Source organism: Aspergillus melleus (genome assembly GCF_016097325.1).
Source record: "Aspergillus melleus strain CBS 546.65 chromosome Unknown contig2, whole genome shotgun sequence".
Classification (NCBI taxonomy): domain Eukaryota; kingdom Fungi; phylum Ascomycota; class Eurotiomycetes; order Eurotiales; family Aspergillaceae; genus Aspergillus; species Aspergillus melleus.
The window spans coordinates 4,783,299-4,795,831 of NW_025763371.1; the positions used below are offsets into that span (position 1 = coordinate 4,783,299).

The 12,533-nt window shown below is 51.9% G+C and overlaps 6 protein-coding genes across 6 annotated transcripts; 1 reads left to right on the plus strand and 5 right to left on the minus strand.

The window, feature by feature from the left end:
• Positions 1 to 36: 36 nt before the first annotated feature.
• On the minus strand, positions 37 to 440 carry LDX57_004481 (uncharacterized protein; the record flags this gene model as incomplete). Its single annotated transcript, XM_046086143.1, has 2 exons — positions 37 to 189; positions 261 to 440. 2 exons carry the CDS (start codon positions 438 to 440, stop codon positions 37 to 39), a joined length of 333 nt encoding a protein of 110 aa, XP_045942106.1.
• Positions 441 to 989: 549 nt separating this feature from the next.
• Positions 990 to 1,787, minus strand: LDX57_004482 (uncharacterized protein; the record flags this gene model as incomplete). The annotated part of the gene is made up of 1 exon (XM_046086144.1): positions 990 to 1,787. One exon carries the CDS (start codon positions 1,785 to 1,787, stop codon positions 990 to 992), a length of 798 nt encoding a protein of 265 aa, XP_045942107.1.
• A 307-nt stretch (positions 1,788 to 2,094) lies between these two features.
• LDX57_004483 (uncharacterized protein) lies at positions 2,095 to 2,658 on the plus strand (the record flags this gene model as incomplete). Its single annotated transcript, XM_046086145.1, has 3 exons — positions 2,095 to 2,223; positions 2,277 to 2,318; positions 2,383 to 2,658. 3 exons carry the CDS (start codon positions 2,095 to 2,097, stop codon positions 2,656 to 2,658), a joined length of 447 nt encoding a protein of 148 aa, XP_045942108.1.
• A 2,564-nt stretch (positions 2,659 to 5,222) lies between these two features.
• LDX57_004484 (alpha/beta fold hydrolase) lies at positions 5,223 to 6,073 on the minus strand (the record flags this gene model as incomplete). The annotated part of the gene is made up of 5 exons (XM_046086146.1): positions 5,223 to 5,305; positions 5,381 to 5,580; positions 5,643 to 5,767; positions 5,820 to 5,859; positions 5,922 to 6,073. The coding sequence occupies 5 exons, from the start codon at positions 6,071 to 6,073 to the stop codon at positions 5,223 to 5,225; spliced, it is 600 nt and encodes a 199-aa protein (XP_045942109.1).
• Positions 6,074 to 6,590: 517 nt separating this feature from the next.
• SMC1 (cohesin subunit SMC1) lies at positions 6,591 to 10,927 on the minus strand. The gene is made up of 6 exons (XM_046086147.1): positions 10,800 to 10,927; positions 10,648 to 10,741; positions 7,603 to 10,567; positions 7,242 to 7,549; positions 6,813 to 7,179; positions 6,591 to 6,750 (listed from the first exon to the last, which is right to left on the minus strand). Exons 1-6 carry the CDS (start codon positions 10,828 to 10,830, stop codon positions 6,733 to 6,735), a joined length of 3,783 nt encoding a protein of 1,260 aa, XP_045942110.1. The 5' UTR covers positions 10,831 to 10,927; the 3' UTR covers positions 6,591 to 6,732.
• Positions 10,928 to 11,253: 326 nt separating this feature from the next.
• On the minus strand, positions 11,254 to 12,156 carry LDX57_004486 (uncharacterized protein; the record flags this gene model as incomplete). Its single annotated transcript, XM_046086148.1, has 1 exon — positions 11,254 to 12,156. One exon carries the CDS (start codon positions 12,154 to 12,156, stop codon positions 11,254 to 11,256), a length of 903 nt encoding a protein of 300 aa, XP_045942111.1.
• Between the last annotated feature and the right edge of the window lie 377 nt (positions 12,157 to 12,533).

The window sequence follows — 12,533 nt, forward strand, 5'->3', positions numbered from 1 at the left end:
CGTGGTATCCGGGACCGACGCACACCCTCCGCAGGTTCAGTAACACCATGGCAGCATGGAATGCAGCGAGTTCCGTGCGTAGGTCATTATGCCGCCGCCGCCGAAAAGGTGCTTGAGGACGGTTTCGAAGCGGCTTGCGTTAGGGGCAGAGTAGCGTCCGTAGACGTGAGAGTCGAGGGAGGCATTGGGCTGATTGTTAGGTCGCTTTTGGTTAGTTCTTGGAGAAGCCGGACTGAGAAGAGAGATGCATGGGGACGTACGTCTTTGTTCTCCATTTGGATGAGCTGGGAGGGTTCTCGCGCATATCGATATGTGACGGCCACATGCATCGCCGGCGCTATGGCTCGGTGTGCGCTGACACTGTCGTCCGCGTGGATGGCCTTGGTGGCCATCGCCATGTGCGGCAGTGCTTTGGACAGGTTTTCCGATGAGGATGCCATGGCACTTGCGATATAGAGTTCCAAAATCTGGGCTTGACTCTATTGCAAGGGGAACTAACCTACTTATCAGCAATCATCGCATATGATGAAAACTATGAAGATTGACCCACATCAAACGCCGCTCCGATCTTGAGTCGCCGCTCTGGGTCTAAGGACTTACGGTGTTTTCCCATCTGTTGACTCACACTCCAGTCGACCTGGTTAGAGGCCACCTGATAGACCCAGGTAGGAGTATTTTCTTGGCATGCACTAGATAGCCTCCTCGGGTTGTGCTATACCATTTTCCCTTAAAGTTAGGTTCACACCTGTATCTGCAGTCCCACTCCCCGAAGGTGACACTTCAATCTGCACCGTTGGCACATGGTTTCGACTGCCTACCAACGGTTGTCGAGCACCTTGCTTATCCGTCGCTCTAGCCTTGATATTATGCCTACGGGGCTGGGTGATAGAGATCTGGAAGCGAAACAGTTGCCACTCAAACTGCTTCCGCGGTGCCACGCTCGCCTCAACCCAACTGTCTCCATCCGGGCTAATTGCGACGTGCGCTATCTATTCTGCTCCCCATGCCCGTCCCCAGCCCTCCACGTATGCGGGACACGCAAACGCTTCCCGGGGACGAGGCCGTACAATGATCGGGTTTGGCTGAACCGCCCACACGGGCCTGGTGCGGTTGCCCTCCAAACCCACCGGATCAGGCTCGTTATAAAAGACAGTAGTGAACGACCCTCTAGCTCTGGTCTCCTGCACCGACAAGCGACACAACCACTTTGTAGAATTAGTCCCAAACCATCCCGGCACGACGAGTCTCACCGGCCCGCCGCGCTTCTCATTCAACGGCTGTCCATTCATCTCGTACCCCACCAGCACTTCCGGACACCGGGTCTTCTCAATAGGCAAGTCCTTCTGATACCTGTCCGCTTCTACTCCAGCAAACGTCCCCGAGTCCAACCCGTCCGACCACACAAATAACCCTCGATCAGCGTGTGGCCGCGCAAGCGAGAGGAGATCCCACAACGGTACCCCCGTCCATTGCACGTTGCCAATTCTCCACACATTCTTGGTCGGGGGAGGGTTGAGCGGACTTCCGTAGCATTCGTGGAACGAGATAATTGACTTTGCAGGCATTTGTCGTAATTGTGCGAGAGTGATGGAGAATGGACGCTCGACGAGCCCGTCGAGGACCAGTCTCCAGCGACTCGTGTCTACCAGTGCAGTTCCCATATGGATGGTTTGGAAGAGAAGAGCGTCCGGGGTCAGCGTCTCGTCCAGCTCATGCTGTGCCGGAGGTAGACGTATGAAAAAGCCTTTGGGTTGAATGTCGATTAGGGCTTCGCGCGCCGTGTCCATGATGATGTCATCTCCACGAGCGATGAAATTGACTGTAGCCATATCACTGGCGATGGGTTTGCTGGGGAGCTTGTAATAGCGTCACTTAACAACAAGGAGATTGGGGCAATGACTGTTTTCCTTATTCTGATGAGAAAGTCATAAAGTTCTGGTGAAGTTTGAATCTTCTTCTCCGCTAGTGCCGCAATAACCGTGCGCCTTCTCCGAACATCCAGAGCAAAGGCCGCAGCAAATGCCGCGAAGCATCTCGAATAGTAAGAGCACAACTCATTTCTCTGCACCTTCTGGATCAAGCAACACAACCAGCATGAAAACTGTTTCTGCCCGAGGCCGATCATTCGCAGCACAGCAACCGGCCTTCCGCGATGTCTTGAGTAACTCGTGGGACCCGCAGTCTAACCCTAATGGCATTGTCACTCTGGGGCTGGCTGAAAATGTAAGCACGCAGGACAGACTTTGGTTCAGATAAATGAGCTAACCTCTATCTAGGCCCTCATGCATGAGGAAATGCTAGACTTTGTCAATTCCAAGGTATTCCGTGCAGCCCCTCTCAGTTACCCCAAAGACGCTATCCTAATTAGGGTGAGATCTATAGATTCAAATCGACGCACATACATTGACATACGGCGACGGATTCAGCGAGTCGCATCAGCTCAAGAATGCCCTCTGCCGATTCCTGAATCGTTCCTTTTGCCCTTGGACAGCGCTCAGCACTTCTGACCTAGCTATTACATCGGGTGTTAGCAATGCACTCGAGTGTTGCGCGTGGGCGTTGGCCGACCCAGGTGACTATATCCTCGTCGGACGGCCGTACTTCAACCCCTTCAAGTCCATTTTTGGGACGCTACCGGGGTATGAACAGTTGTTCTAGTTTCATCCTACTGGCAGATAGGCTGACACAGTTTGCAGGGTTGAGTTACTGAAGGTCGCATTCGCAGGAACAGATCCGTTTAGTTTAGCTGGAGTGCAGCAGTATGAAAAAGCTTATGTCGAGGCGAAAAGCCGCGGTCTTTCTATTAAGGCGCTTTTGTTGTGCTCGCCACATAATCCTCTTGGTAAGTTGTTCAAGGGTCGCTTATAAAGAAGGCCGAATATTCACTGATCACTTTCTCCCAAGGCGCTGCTACCCGGAAGATGTCCTGCAAGAGTATATGAAGTTGTGTGCGAGGAATGAACTTCATCTGATCAGTGATTAAATTTATGCCCTGTCAACCTGGAAGAATCATCGTCTTCCAGATGCACCGGGTTTCAAATCGATTTTGTCCCTAGATATCGAGAATTGGATCAACCCGAGCATGGTGCACGTTGTTTGGGGGCTCAGTAAGGTACGAAGCCTAGCGATTAATCTCCCCAGGAAAACAAGACAACCAATGCCTCTTATACAGGACTTCGGCGCCACAGGCCTACGAATTGGATGTTTAATCAGTCCATCTAACACGTCTCTCTTGGAAGCGGCCGAGGGCATTTCGTGAGATCTCCCATGGTTCTGTGGTTACTATCCACAAAAGGTCTTGCTAACCACCAGCCATCACCCTCATTATAACCTTCATGATTTCCCATCTAGCGTCGCCGATCGAATAGCATCATCTTTCCTCCTTGATGAGAAGTTCACGAATCAATATCACTCGACCAATCGACGTCGGTTGACCGCGAGCTATCATTTCGCTGCTGATTTTCTCCGCGCGCACGGAATCCCATACATCGAGTGCTGCGCTGCCTTCTTCATCTGGATGGATCTGGGAGCCATGGTGAAAGATCAAGGGGCGACTGACGCAGACATTGTGGCTCGGCTGCGACGGGAAAAGGTCTATATAGCGGCGGGAAAGGCGTATGCGGCGGAGGATGCGGGATGGTTTCGTTTGGTATTTGCGCATCCTAAACACGTGTTGGAGGAATGTTTGAAGAGGATAATTCGTGCAATTCGAGTGGTGTAGTTAGACTTCCTGCTCTGTGTCTCATAAGGGATCTGTAGTCGCCAGGCGCCCACACTTAGGGCTCAGGGATCTCGCGGGTGGATCATGCCTAACCCTTTCAAGATTCCCTTTCTTTTCCTTTCTTCTATCCTTATGTCTGCATACCCTTGGACCTCATATGGTCGGTCAAGTAGGTGTGGAGTGTATTGTACACTTTGTGATCTGGACCATGATGATCTGTTCGGGGTCACTGAATGAAGGGTCAACCCACGAGGTGCTGCTCACCATAAGACGTCTGTTTCTTATGATAGCTACCTAGTTTTCTGTCCCAGGACTGGCAATAATCCCCAATGTGGTCTCCACTCATCCTGGATTAGATGCGGAAGGATGAGTCTGGAGCGAAACGTGCCCGGTGCCTTCCACCGAAGACTCCGTCATGATGACACGAGCGGCCAACACAGCAAGGCATGAAACAAATAACACAGGGCGAGCGGGATTCGAACCGTGGGCTTTAAAAAAAACGGTAGCTTTTTTTCCTTGATTGAGCGTACCTTCCCTCCTAAGGGGGACCTCATCGAGCAGGCATCGGGCGGGCCTTGCCAACTAGACCATCAACCCGCCCAAAGGAATATTTCAGACAATTCCAACCATGGCTAGATGAATTGTAAGCCTGGCTAGTTGCTCTGAGTGCGAGTGCTGGGGATAGCGTGAAGCTCAAGCCAGCGCCAATGTCCAACTGCGCCGTTGAATCGACGAAGTCCATCCGAGTCGCTCGCAGGCTACTTGAGAATTCCAAACATCTTCCAGAATCAAAAGAGTCCTCGCAATATTTCCAAATCGCAGTCTATCGTAGAGACCTTTCATCTGATTGCGTATGAAGGTTTGCTGACCTGCCGTGCTACTGGCCAATTTGCAGGTTTATGCATCTATATTGCATGAAGCTCGGCAACAAACCTGCTAGACGATTGAAGATTCAAGAGTAAGCAGACCATGAAGAGTGAACGTCACATCCGGAGTTCTGCAAAATATCTGCCTGATGGGGGCAATGCTTGGTCACGAGATATGACGCATTGCTTTTCTATACTCTGGTTTTTATTTGGCATGCGAGATTGTTATTTCTTTTCTTATTTATTCAATGCCAGTTATAAGTGCTATGTACTGATATAAATACAACTGGTCCATTGAGGACTTCCGGCGACACCTCGACCGCAATTAATACCTAAGGAGACTGCAAGAAGTCGCATACCGCTGATATAGCACATATAGTCAGTACCATGCCTGGCTTCGGATTTAGGGTTCCTTACTCTGTCTAAATTCTTCCGGCTTTTCTTGAACGATCCAATGCCCACAGTTCATATCGACGATTTTTGAGCGTGGGAATAAAGAAGATATAAGTGGAAAAGCACTGTCCGGTATATAGTAACTGCGACGAGCCCGAAGAAACAATGCGGGTTTGAGGAACTTTGTAGAACTAGTGTTATAAGGAAAATCACCAAGTGGGCCCAATGCGGTTTCCAGGATGTCAAGGGGAAGACGTGACCTTAGGTATTTGTGGTGACTGTCCTTGATAAAGTTGCTCAGCAGAAATAGTCGTACAACTGGGGACTGTCGAATAGTTAGCCAAATACCAAACATGCATCATAGGCTGACGGAAAGAAGGAAAAAAGAGAAAGACTGTACGTGCCTCCTCGAATTTTGCAAGAATCCGCTCTCCCTCCGCATGAGTTCGGACATGGGCCTGTTCTACCTCTGCCAGGCCTTCCATATACCTTTTGAAATCGCTCGGTATGGGCAGAGCAATTGGGCCGTTGTCGACCGCAACGACATTTGACACAATGTCGGGATTATGAAGAGCTAGAGTCAATGCTGCTTTAGCGCCCCTAGTACCAAAGGTTAGCATCCAGCTTCATCGAATGCAACAACAGCGGAAAATGTGTCTTACATCGAATGACCGATGACTGTTGCGCTCTCAAATTTGTGCTTCTTGATGAATGACTCAACGTCCAATGCCATCTCCATGTAGTCGTGCCTCTGGTGGTGGCCTGAGTCACCATGGTTCCGGAGGTCCTGATGTCTCGTCAGTTTTTGGAACTGATGTAGTCAAGCTATAGCTTCCTACCAGAGCAAACACCCGTCGCGATAGATCTTGCGACAAAAGCCTTAAGAGGTCGATTAGCGCAATTCGCAGGAGAACAATGAGGATTGTGACTCGTAATCGTACCTGCTTACCCGCGCATTCTCCCTCTTGGATCCCAGGAATCCATGGAGAAAAATGATCGGGGGTCGATGTTCGTCTGGTCCTTTGCTCTTTGGCTCATGTACTTCGTAGGCCAGGGGGACTCTGGAAGTTGCACGGGAAGCGGAGGTGTGCATACGTCGAAGATGTTTTGTCAATTGCCTAGCGACCATTGCTGTGCGAATGTCCGGATATAACTGACTGGTAGATGATGCTATCTCATGGCCAAAAGACAATCAGGACAAGCCAGTCGGACATTCCATACTTCGCACCTCTGGCGGTCTCGCCCCTTTCGGCTGGTTTTCTCGGAGTCTTGCAGTGGACTGCGGCACATCCAATCACAGGGCCAGGGCGACTATGGAGTTTGAGTCCCACAAAAGATATTGGCGTTAGTCCGGATGGGGAATGAATCGTCGGGCTATACTGGGGATCCTGTTCAAGCCCTGGCCATCCCATGTTCCTACTACTCTGGTTGACTTGGATGGTATTGACTTATTACTTGCTGTCTACGTCACATGGGTGATCAGGAATTGGCTACCTCGATGGCAACTATGTCTTACCCATACAGAAGAAAAGAGCCGGTCAGAATGACTGTCACGATTCCAGGTCAAACGCCTACAGCAGGAATCTATTAACCCCCATCGAAGCAAAGCAAGAAAAGATTACCCATAAAAAATCATGTCATAAGCGGGCAAAGTTGACAGCTATTCTACACGCACGTCGCAAGAAATAAAGGAGCAAACCCGTAGGCTCATCGCAGAAAGTAAAGAGATAATGAGATAACATTCCTAGCCATTTAGTTATATTTCCGTAGCTGCAAGTAAACAAAGAGGTCAGTAATCGGCCAAAGTCACGCCCGGAAAGGGTGTTGCTTACATCAAGCGTCAGTGATTTACTGCTGTTCTCAGTCTGGTCCCGGTAGATACCCACCAGGGCCTCACTGTTCTGGAACAGGCCAGTCTTCAAACTGATCACAATGAACTGCATTCCAGGGGCGGCGTGGTCATGGATGTAGTTGGCAATTCGCGCCACGTTGGTGTTGTCCAAAGCCGCATCGACCTCGTCCAGAACGAAAAACGGCGATGGCTGGTATGAGTGGATTGCGAACAACAAAGCCAAAGCAGCCATGGTTTTTTCACCACCGGATAGATGTTCCATGTCGCGGAAACGCTTGAGTGGGGGCATCGCATGGTACTTGATACCGTCAAGGTAGGGCTCGTCCGAGTCCTCGATATCCAGGTAGCTGCGAGACGTCTTGCATCAGTATATGAGTGGCTTCATAGCAAAGAATAATGATCGACTTACGCTTGTCCACCCAACGGGTAATTGGCACTCTTCGTCAACTCGCGGTAAATAGGAGCGATTTGATCAGAGATATGAGTGAAGGCCTTGTTGAACAGGTCGGATCGCTGACGCATGACGTCCTCGAAATCTTCCTTGGCCTTCCGAGCATGTTTGCGGGCGTCGTCAAAGTCCTTTTCGGTGCCACGGAGTTTGTTCTCGACACTCTCCAGGCGCTCAATGGCTCTCGTGTTGGGGGCCATCTTGTCGAGTTCGCTGCTGAGGTTTCGTACTTTGTCCAACAATTCTTCTTCAAGCTTGTCATCGTCCTCCTATCCTCCCGTAAGCGTCAATCTTCCCACAGCCAGGACCATATCTCACTCACCTCCTTAAGAGTTTCTCCCAAGGAATCAAAATCGACCTCGATTCCGTAGTCTTGCACAGTAAAAGTATCGCCGGCGCCGGCGCCATCCTCGTCAACGTCCATCGCATCAGGATCGGATGCTTGAATGAGATCATCAATGGGAAGCTGTTCAAGAGGGTTGGAATCCTCTGTCAGCGGGATATCAATGTCTTCAAGCTTGCAGCGCCGTAGAAGAGCATATCGGCTGGATGAATTGCGTTGGACGTCTGTTTCCAAGGCGTTAACATTCTTCAACGTCCCTTCGACTTCCCTGCTGCGCTTTTGAAGTTCCCTGCGGTGTTGCGCCAAGTTCTCGGCGGAGTGCGCATAGGCCTCCTTCTGTTCTTCAAGTCGCTCCCGGAGAATGTCAAGTTCAGCATTGTATTCGTCCAAACGGTTTCCGATTTCTTCCTGTTCTGCTTGGAGCTCCTCGATCAAGTTTTGATCGCGCTGGTGTTGAGCCTCAAGACTGGCAATGCGATCACCAGTAGCCTGGAGTCGCTGTTTCTCGAAGCTCAGCTGGTTCTCGATTCGACTCTTCTGTGTCGTGAACTCCAGCTTCTTTTGAGCAGCCTCTTCATGCAGGGAGCCCTGTTGGACTTCATATTCGCGGATGTTGCTGTAACCAAGGCGCTTGCAGAACTTGCGGTAAATCTCGTCCTCAACATTGCTAACCGATTCCTGCGATTCGGTGATGGTCTGGTCAAGTTCCTCCAAAGCTTCTTGCCGCTCAAAGTACTTCGGCCTCAGCTCTTCCAGCTGGCGCTTAACGAAGTCCAACTCCGTGCGCTTGCTCTCGAGGTTCCTTTCCAGAGCCTTGAGCTCATCTCGAGCATAGGCCAGACGCTGCTCAAGACCGACGAGCTCACCCTGAAGGGTTTCCTCTTCGGTTCCGCGGCGGTGGCCCTTCGGAAGATTGGTGAGATCGGCCAACAGTTTGTCCTTGAGCTTGTACAGATTCTCCACCTCGGAGTCCTCCCACCGCTTCGAGTTTTGCTGAGGACCTTTACCACCTGTCATCAAACCACCCTTATGAATCACCGTTCCATCGAGAGTGACCGCCTTCGCGTCCACGTGTTTCTCGTAGCACAGATACTTAGCCGTGGCCAGGTCGTCGCACACGATGGCGTTGCCACAGGAGTAGCTGATGGCTCTCGCAACCGAGTCATCGTAGTCCACCGTTTCGATGGCCGGGCGCATTCCGCGGTGCATTCCCTTCAGGTTGGAATTAAAGGCTTTCACCTGAATTGTTTCCAAGGGAATGAAAGTGGCCTGTCCAGCTCTCTGGTCACGCAGGTGTTGGATACACTCCTTGGCAGTCTTCTCATTGTCAACGACAATTGCGTCGAAGTGCCGGCCCAGCACGGTGCTAACAGCTTCGGCGTACTTTTTCTGCTTCGGTTTGCAGAGGTCACTGACTCGGCCCTTCACACCCGGGAAGATACGTCTCAAGGTCGAGATCAACTCCTTCGCTCGGAGCTCCTTCTCGCTCTGCTTCTTGCCGTCGTCAGCCTCAAGCAGCTTCTTCAAGACCGCCTGGAGCTTCTCCTCAAGTTCCGTCCTCATCTGAGAGACACGCAATCGCTCGGACGTCAGAGTGTTGAGTTCCTTCTTTTTACGGTCGATATCCTTAGATGTCGTTTTGACCGTATCATTGAGAGATGTTTTGCGTTCAGCCATAGACTGGGTGTCAGTCTCCAGAGACTTGAGCTGCCATTCCGTGCCCTCGAACTTGGATTTGAGACTGTTGTAGGCCTCGGCTTCGGTCTTTCGCTGGCGCCGCAGGTTGTCCAGGTTCAGCTGCTCGGCCGAGGATCGCTTATTGACCTCTTCCTTAAGCTTGTTGTATTCTTGCTGGTCGGCTTCACTCAACTGTCCACCCTTCTTGCTGATCGTCTTTTGCCATTCCGCTTCCCACTGGGCCTGGGCTTTCTCGACAACCTTGAGGTCTTTTTCCAATTGCTTCGCGTTGGATGATTGAGCCTCCCGTTCTTTGCCGATTTCAGCAATTCGAGAAGCGAACCGTTCCACCTTCTTCATCGTGATGTCGACTTTCTCATCGACAGGAACGAGTGCGTTGGTAGACTCCTCGATATCCTTTTCTTTCTTCGTGATGTTCTTCTCGGCCTTCGCCACGTCCCGACCAACCCTAGCGTGCTCTTTCTTGGCCTCCTCAACATTGTGCTCATATTTCTCAACGTTGCGGCGGAATTCCTTGAGCTCGTCCTGATACTTGAGAATCTCGGCGCTGGACTCATCGATCGTGCGCTGGAAGTGGAAGAGCTTCCACAGGATATGGGTGATGATGGCTTGGTCGCGCTCCTCTGCCTTGCGGGCATAGTTCTCGGCCTCGCGCTTCTGCTCCTGGTACTGCTTGATTTCGGAATTGATGCCTCGGCGGCGATTAAGCTGCACAGTCTGTTGTTCCGCAGCCTCCTCCGCCTCCGCCTTCAGACGCTCGTATTCGGCCTTGTATTCGAGACTGCCGGAGATCTGCTCGATCAGGCGCGTAAGATCCTTCGGAGATTGCGATGCGATCGCTTCCACATCACCCTGGAAAACAAGGAAGTTGCGCGCCTTGATGAGGATGTTCTCGGCCTCGAGAGCCTCGTTGTACTGTTGCGCCGTCACCGTGCGGTTGTTGATTCGGTATTCGCTCACACCTCCGCTGGTGATCGATCGTCGCCATTGCTGTTCCTCGCCCGCATCATCCTCGTAGACGGCCATCACCCAGGCCGTGCGTGGGTCATTGGATCCGCTCGGGTCCTGTGATGGCTCGATGTCGTCGCCGTCCTGCGCGTCCCCATTTGTTTCTCCATCGATGGCATTTCCATCCGCATCGACTCGGGATGTGCGCAGTACGCGGCCGCGGTAAACAAGATCGCGGAGGTTCGTTGATCGTAGATGGGAGGACTTGATACCTAGGACGAAAGAGATCGCATCCATACTGGGGGGACGCATTAGCGCAAACGACACTTGCGGACTGGACGGACTGAACGCGGATGTGGACGAGGGGAATATACGTACGAGTTGGACTTTCCAGACCCGTTAGGTCCGATGATAGATGTGAAGTAGGCATCGCCAAACAGGAGAGTATGGTGGCCCTTATAGGACTTGAAGTCTAGAAACGCCCGTCAGTAATGATCAAGCAAATCCACAGAACGGGGATCACTACGTACTGTACAGCTCGAGACGAATGAGCTTTCCCATCTTGCAACAGTCCGGCCGCTTTCTGGCGACCACAGAAGCAAGGACGGAAGAGCTGGGATGTCGGCGAGGTGGGTGCCAGGTGAAAGTGGAGGCGCTGTTTGGAGGGGCCCGCGCGATAGAGAGCTTGAAGGCGCGTCTTCCGCCGGCCGACGGGAGGACGCGCCCCGGTCACGTGGCACCCGCGGATTTCTACAACACATGGCCTACCTTATTCTCTTTCTTTTTTTCTCTTATTTATGAAAGATTCTATTAATTACACTTCCCGAATGGGCTTAGACCTTTGGAAAGAGTTGATTTGTATATGTACACGGGAATCTGCTGTAGATGCTGTAAAGTGTCGCGGCAATGAAGTACAAATGAGTAGTTAGACATCGACAGAAGGAGAGATAGATCACCAGCTAGACGGCCCTTAGACCTCCAGGCTCACGACCTGTGAGAAGGCGCAACGCTCAACGGGTTCCCAACGACCAAGAAGTCCTCCGATACGAATCCCGTGGAGTCCATTCGGAAAGCACCCTTCTGGCCTTCCACCTCGAGGAGAATGAAATCCTCACCAGTGAAAATCTGCCGCACGGACTGGAAAAGACGCCAGAACAGAAGACTCGACCTCTTCAGGGGTGCCCTGAAGAAACTCGGCTGAGACGGCGGTTCGATCGAAGACATGCCACCCTGCTGCATGCGAGCGACAGATTCAGGCGTGACTACTAGACGGCGGGAAAAGGCGATTTGACGAGGAACGGCATCAAACTCATAGGGCCGGCGGAAGGGGATCGTGCTTCGGACCTGGAAGCGAAGCTGAGCTCCGGCGTTGGTGCTGACGGCCGTGACAGTCTTGATCAAGCGTTGGGTTTTCATGAGAAAGACGGTGCCCATCGCGCTCATCACGATGCAGATTCCGCCAAATAGAGTCTTTTGCCACGTAGGAAGAGGCATGATAGGGTCGTGGAAGACAATTTTGGAGTTGTATACTGAGTAGGCAAAGCAGAATGCGGCGATACCGTAGGCTCCTAGAACATAACTGCGATGCGACGGCGACCGGAAGAGGAGAATCTGCCCTTCCCTAGCTACCTTGCGCTCGAGTTTTCCAAATCCCTCTGGCCGTCTGCCAGCAAACTTCAGTGTCTCTTCAGCGTTGGCTATGGGCTTGGTCCGCGCCGTGGGTTTCGGGGGTAACTGTGGTTGCTTGCCCTTGGCCGCGCCTTTCGTTCGCGCCGCGCTCGAGGCGAAATGTCTCCATATCGAGTTCGATGGAAAGACTCTAGGTGACACGGCGACCCCGGGACACTGGTGCGAGAAAGCCCGGAAGGCAAACGATCTGGCGAACATGGTGCTACCTGCTTATCATCAATGGGCCATTAGCATACTCTGAATGTAAGTGGAGCAATTGGGTCTGTGCCACTCCTGGGAGACAGCCAGAACATGTCTAGGCATGGATATCTACGATCCATAAACCCAGGACGCATGAAAATCAACAAAGGTCATACAAAGACGTACCGGAGTTTCAATCGGAGAAGCCGATGGCCCTTTTAATGTCGTGACGGGCAGGAATCCCGAACTTCTCCGCGGCAGAAAAATGTTCCCGTCCGGGCGGCCGGTGAAGCTCCCAACAACCTCAACATCTCCAAAGCGAACGCCCTGCTCTTACGCCGACGCAGATACCCCTATTTCGGATCTGTCAATTGATCTCCGATTGCGACTCCCCG

Excerpts from the sequence above, each read along its gene's own strand:
- SMC1 (XM_046086147.1), bottom strand. The coding sequence starts at position 10,830 with ATGGGAAAGCTCATTCGTCTCGAGCTGTACA. Across the intron at positions 10,742-10,799 it reads CATTCGTCTCGAGCTGTACA|ACTTCAAGTCCTATAAGGGC; the intron begins GTACGTAGTGAT and ends GGGCGTTTCTAG. Across the intron at positions 7,550-7,602 it reads TGGGAGAAACTCTTAAGGAG|GAGGACGATGACAAGCTTGA; the intron begins GTGAGTGAGATA and ends ACGGGAGGATAG.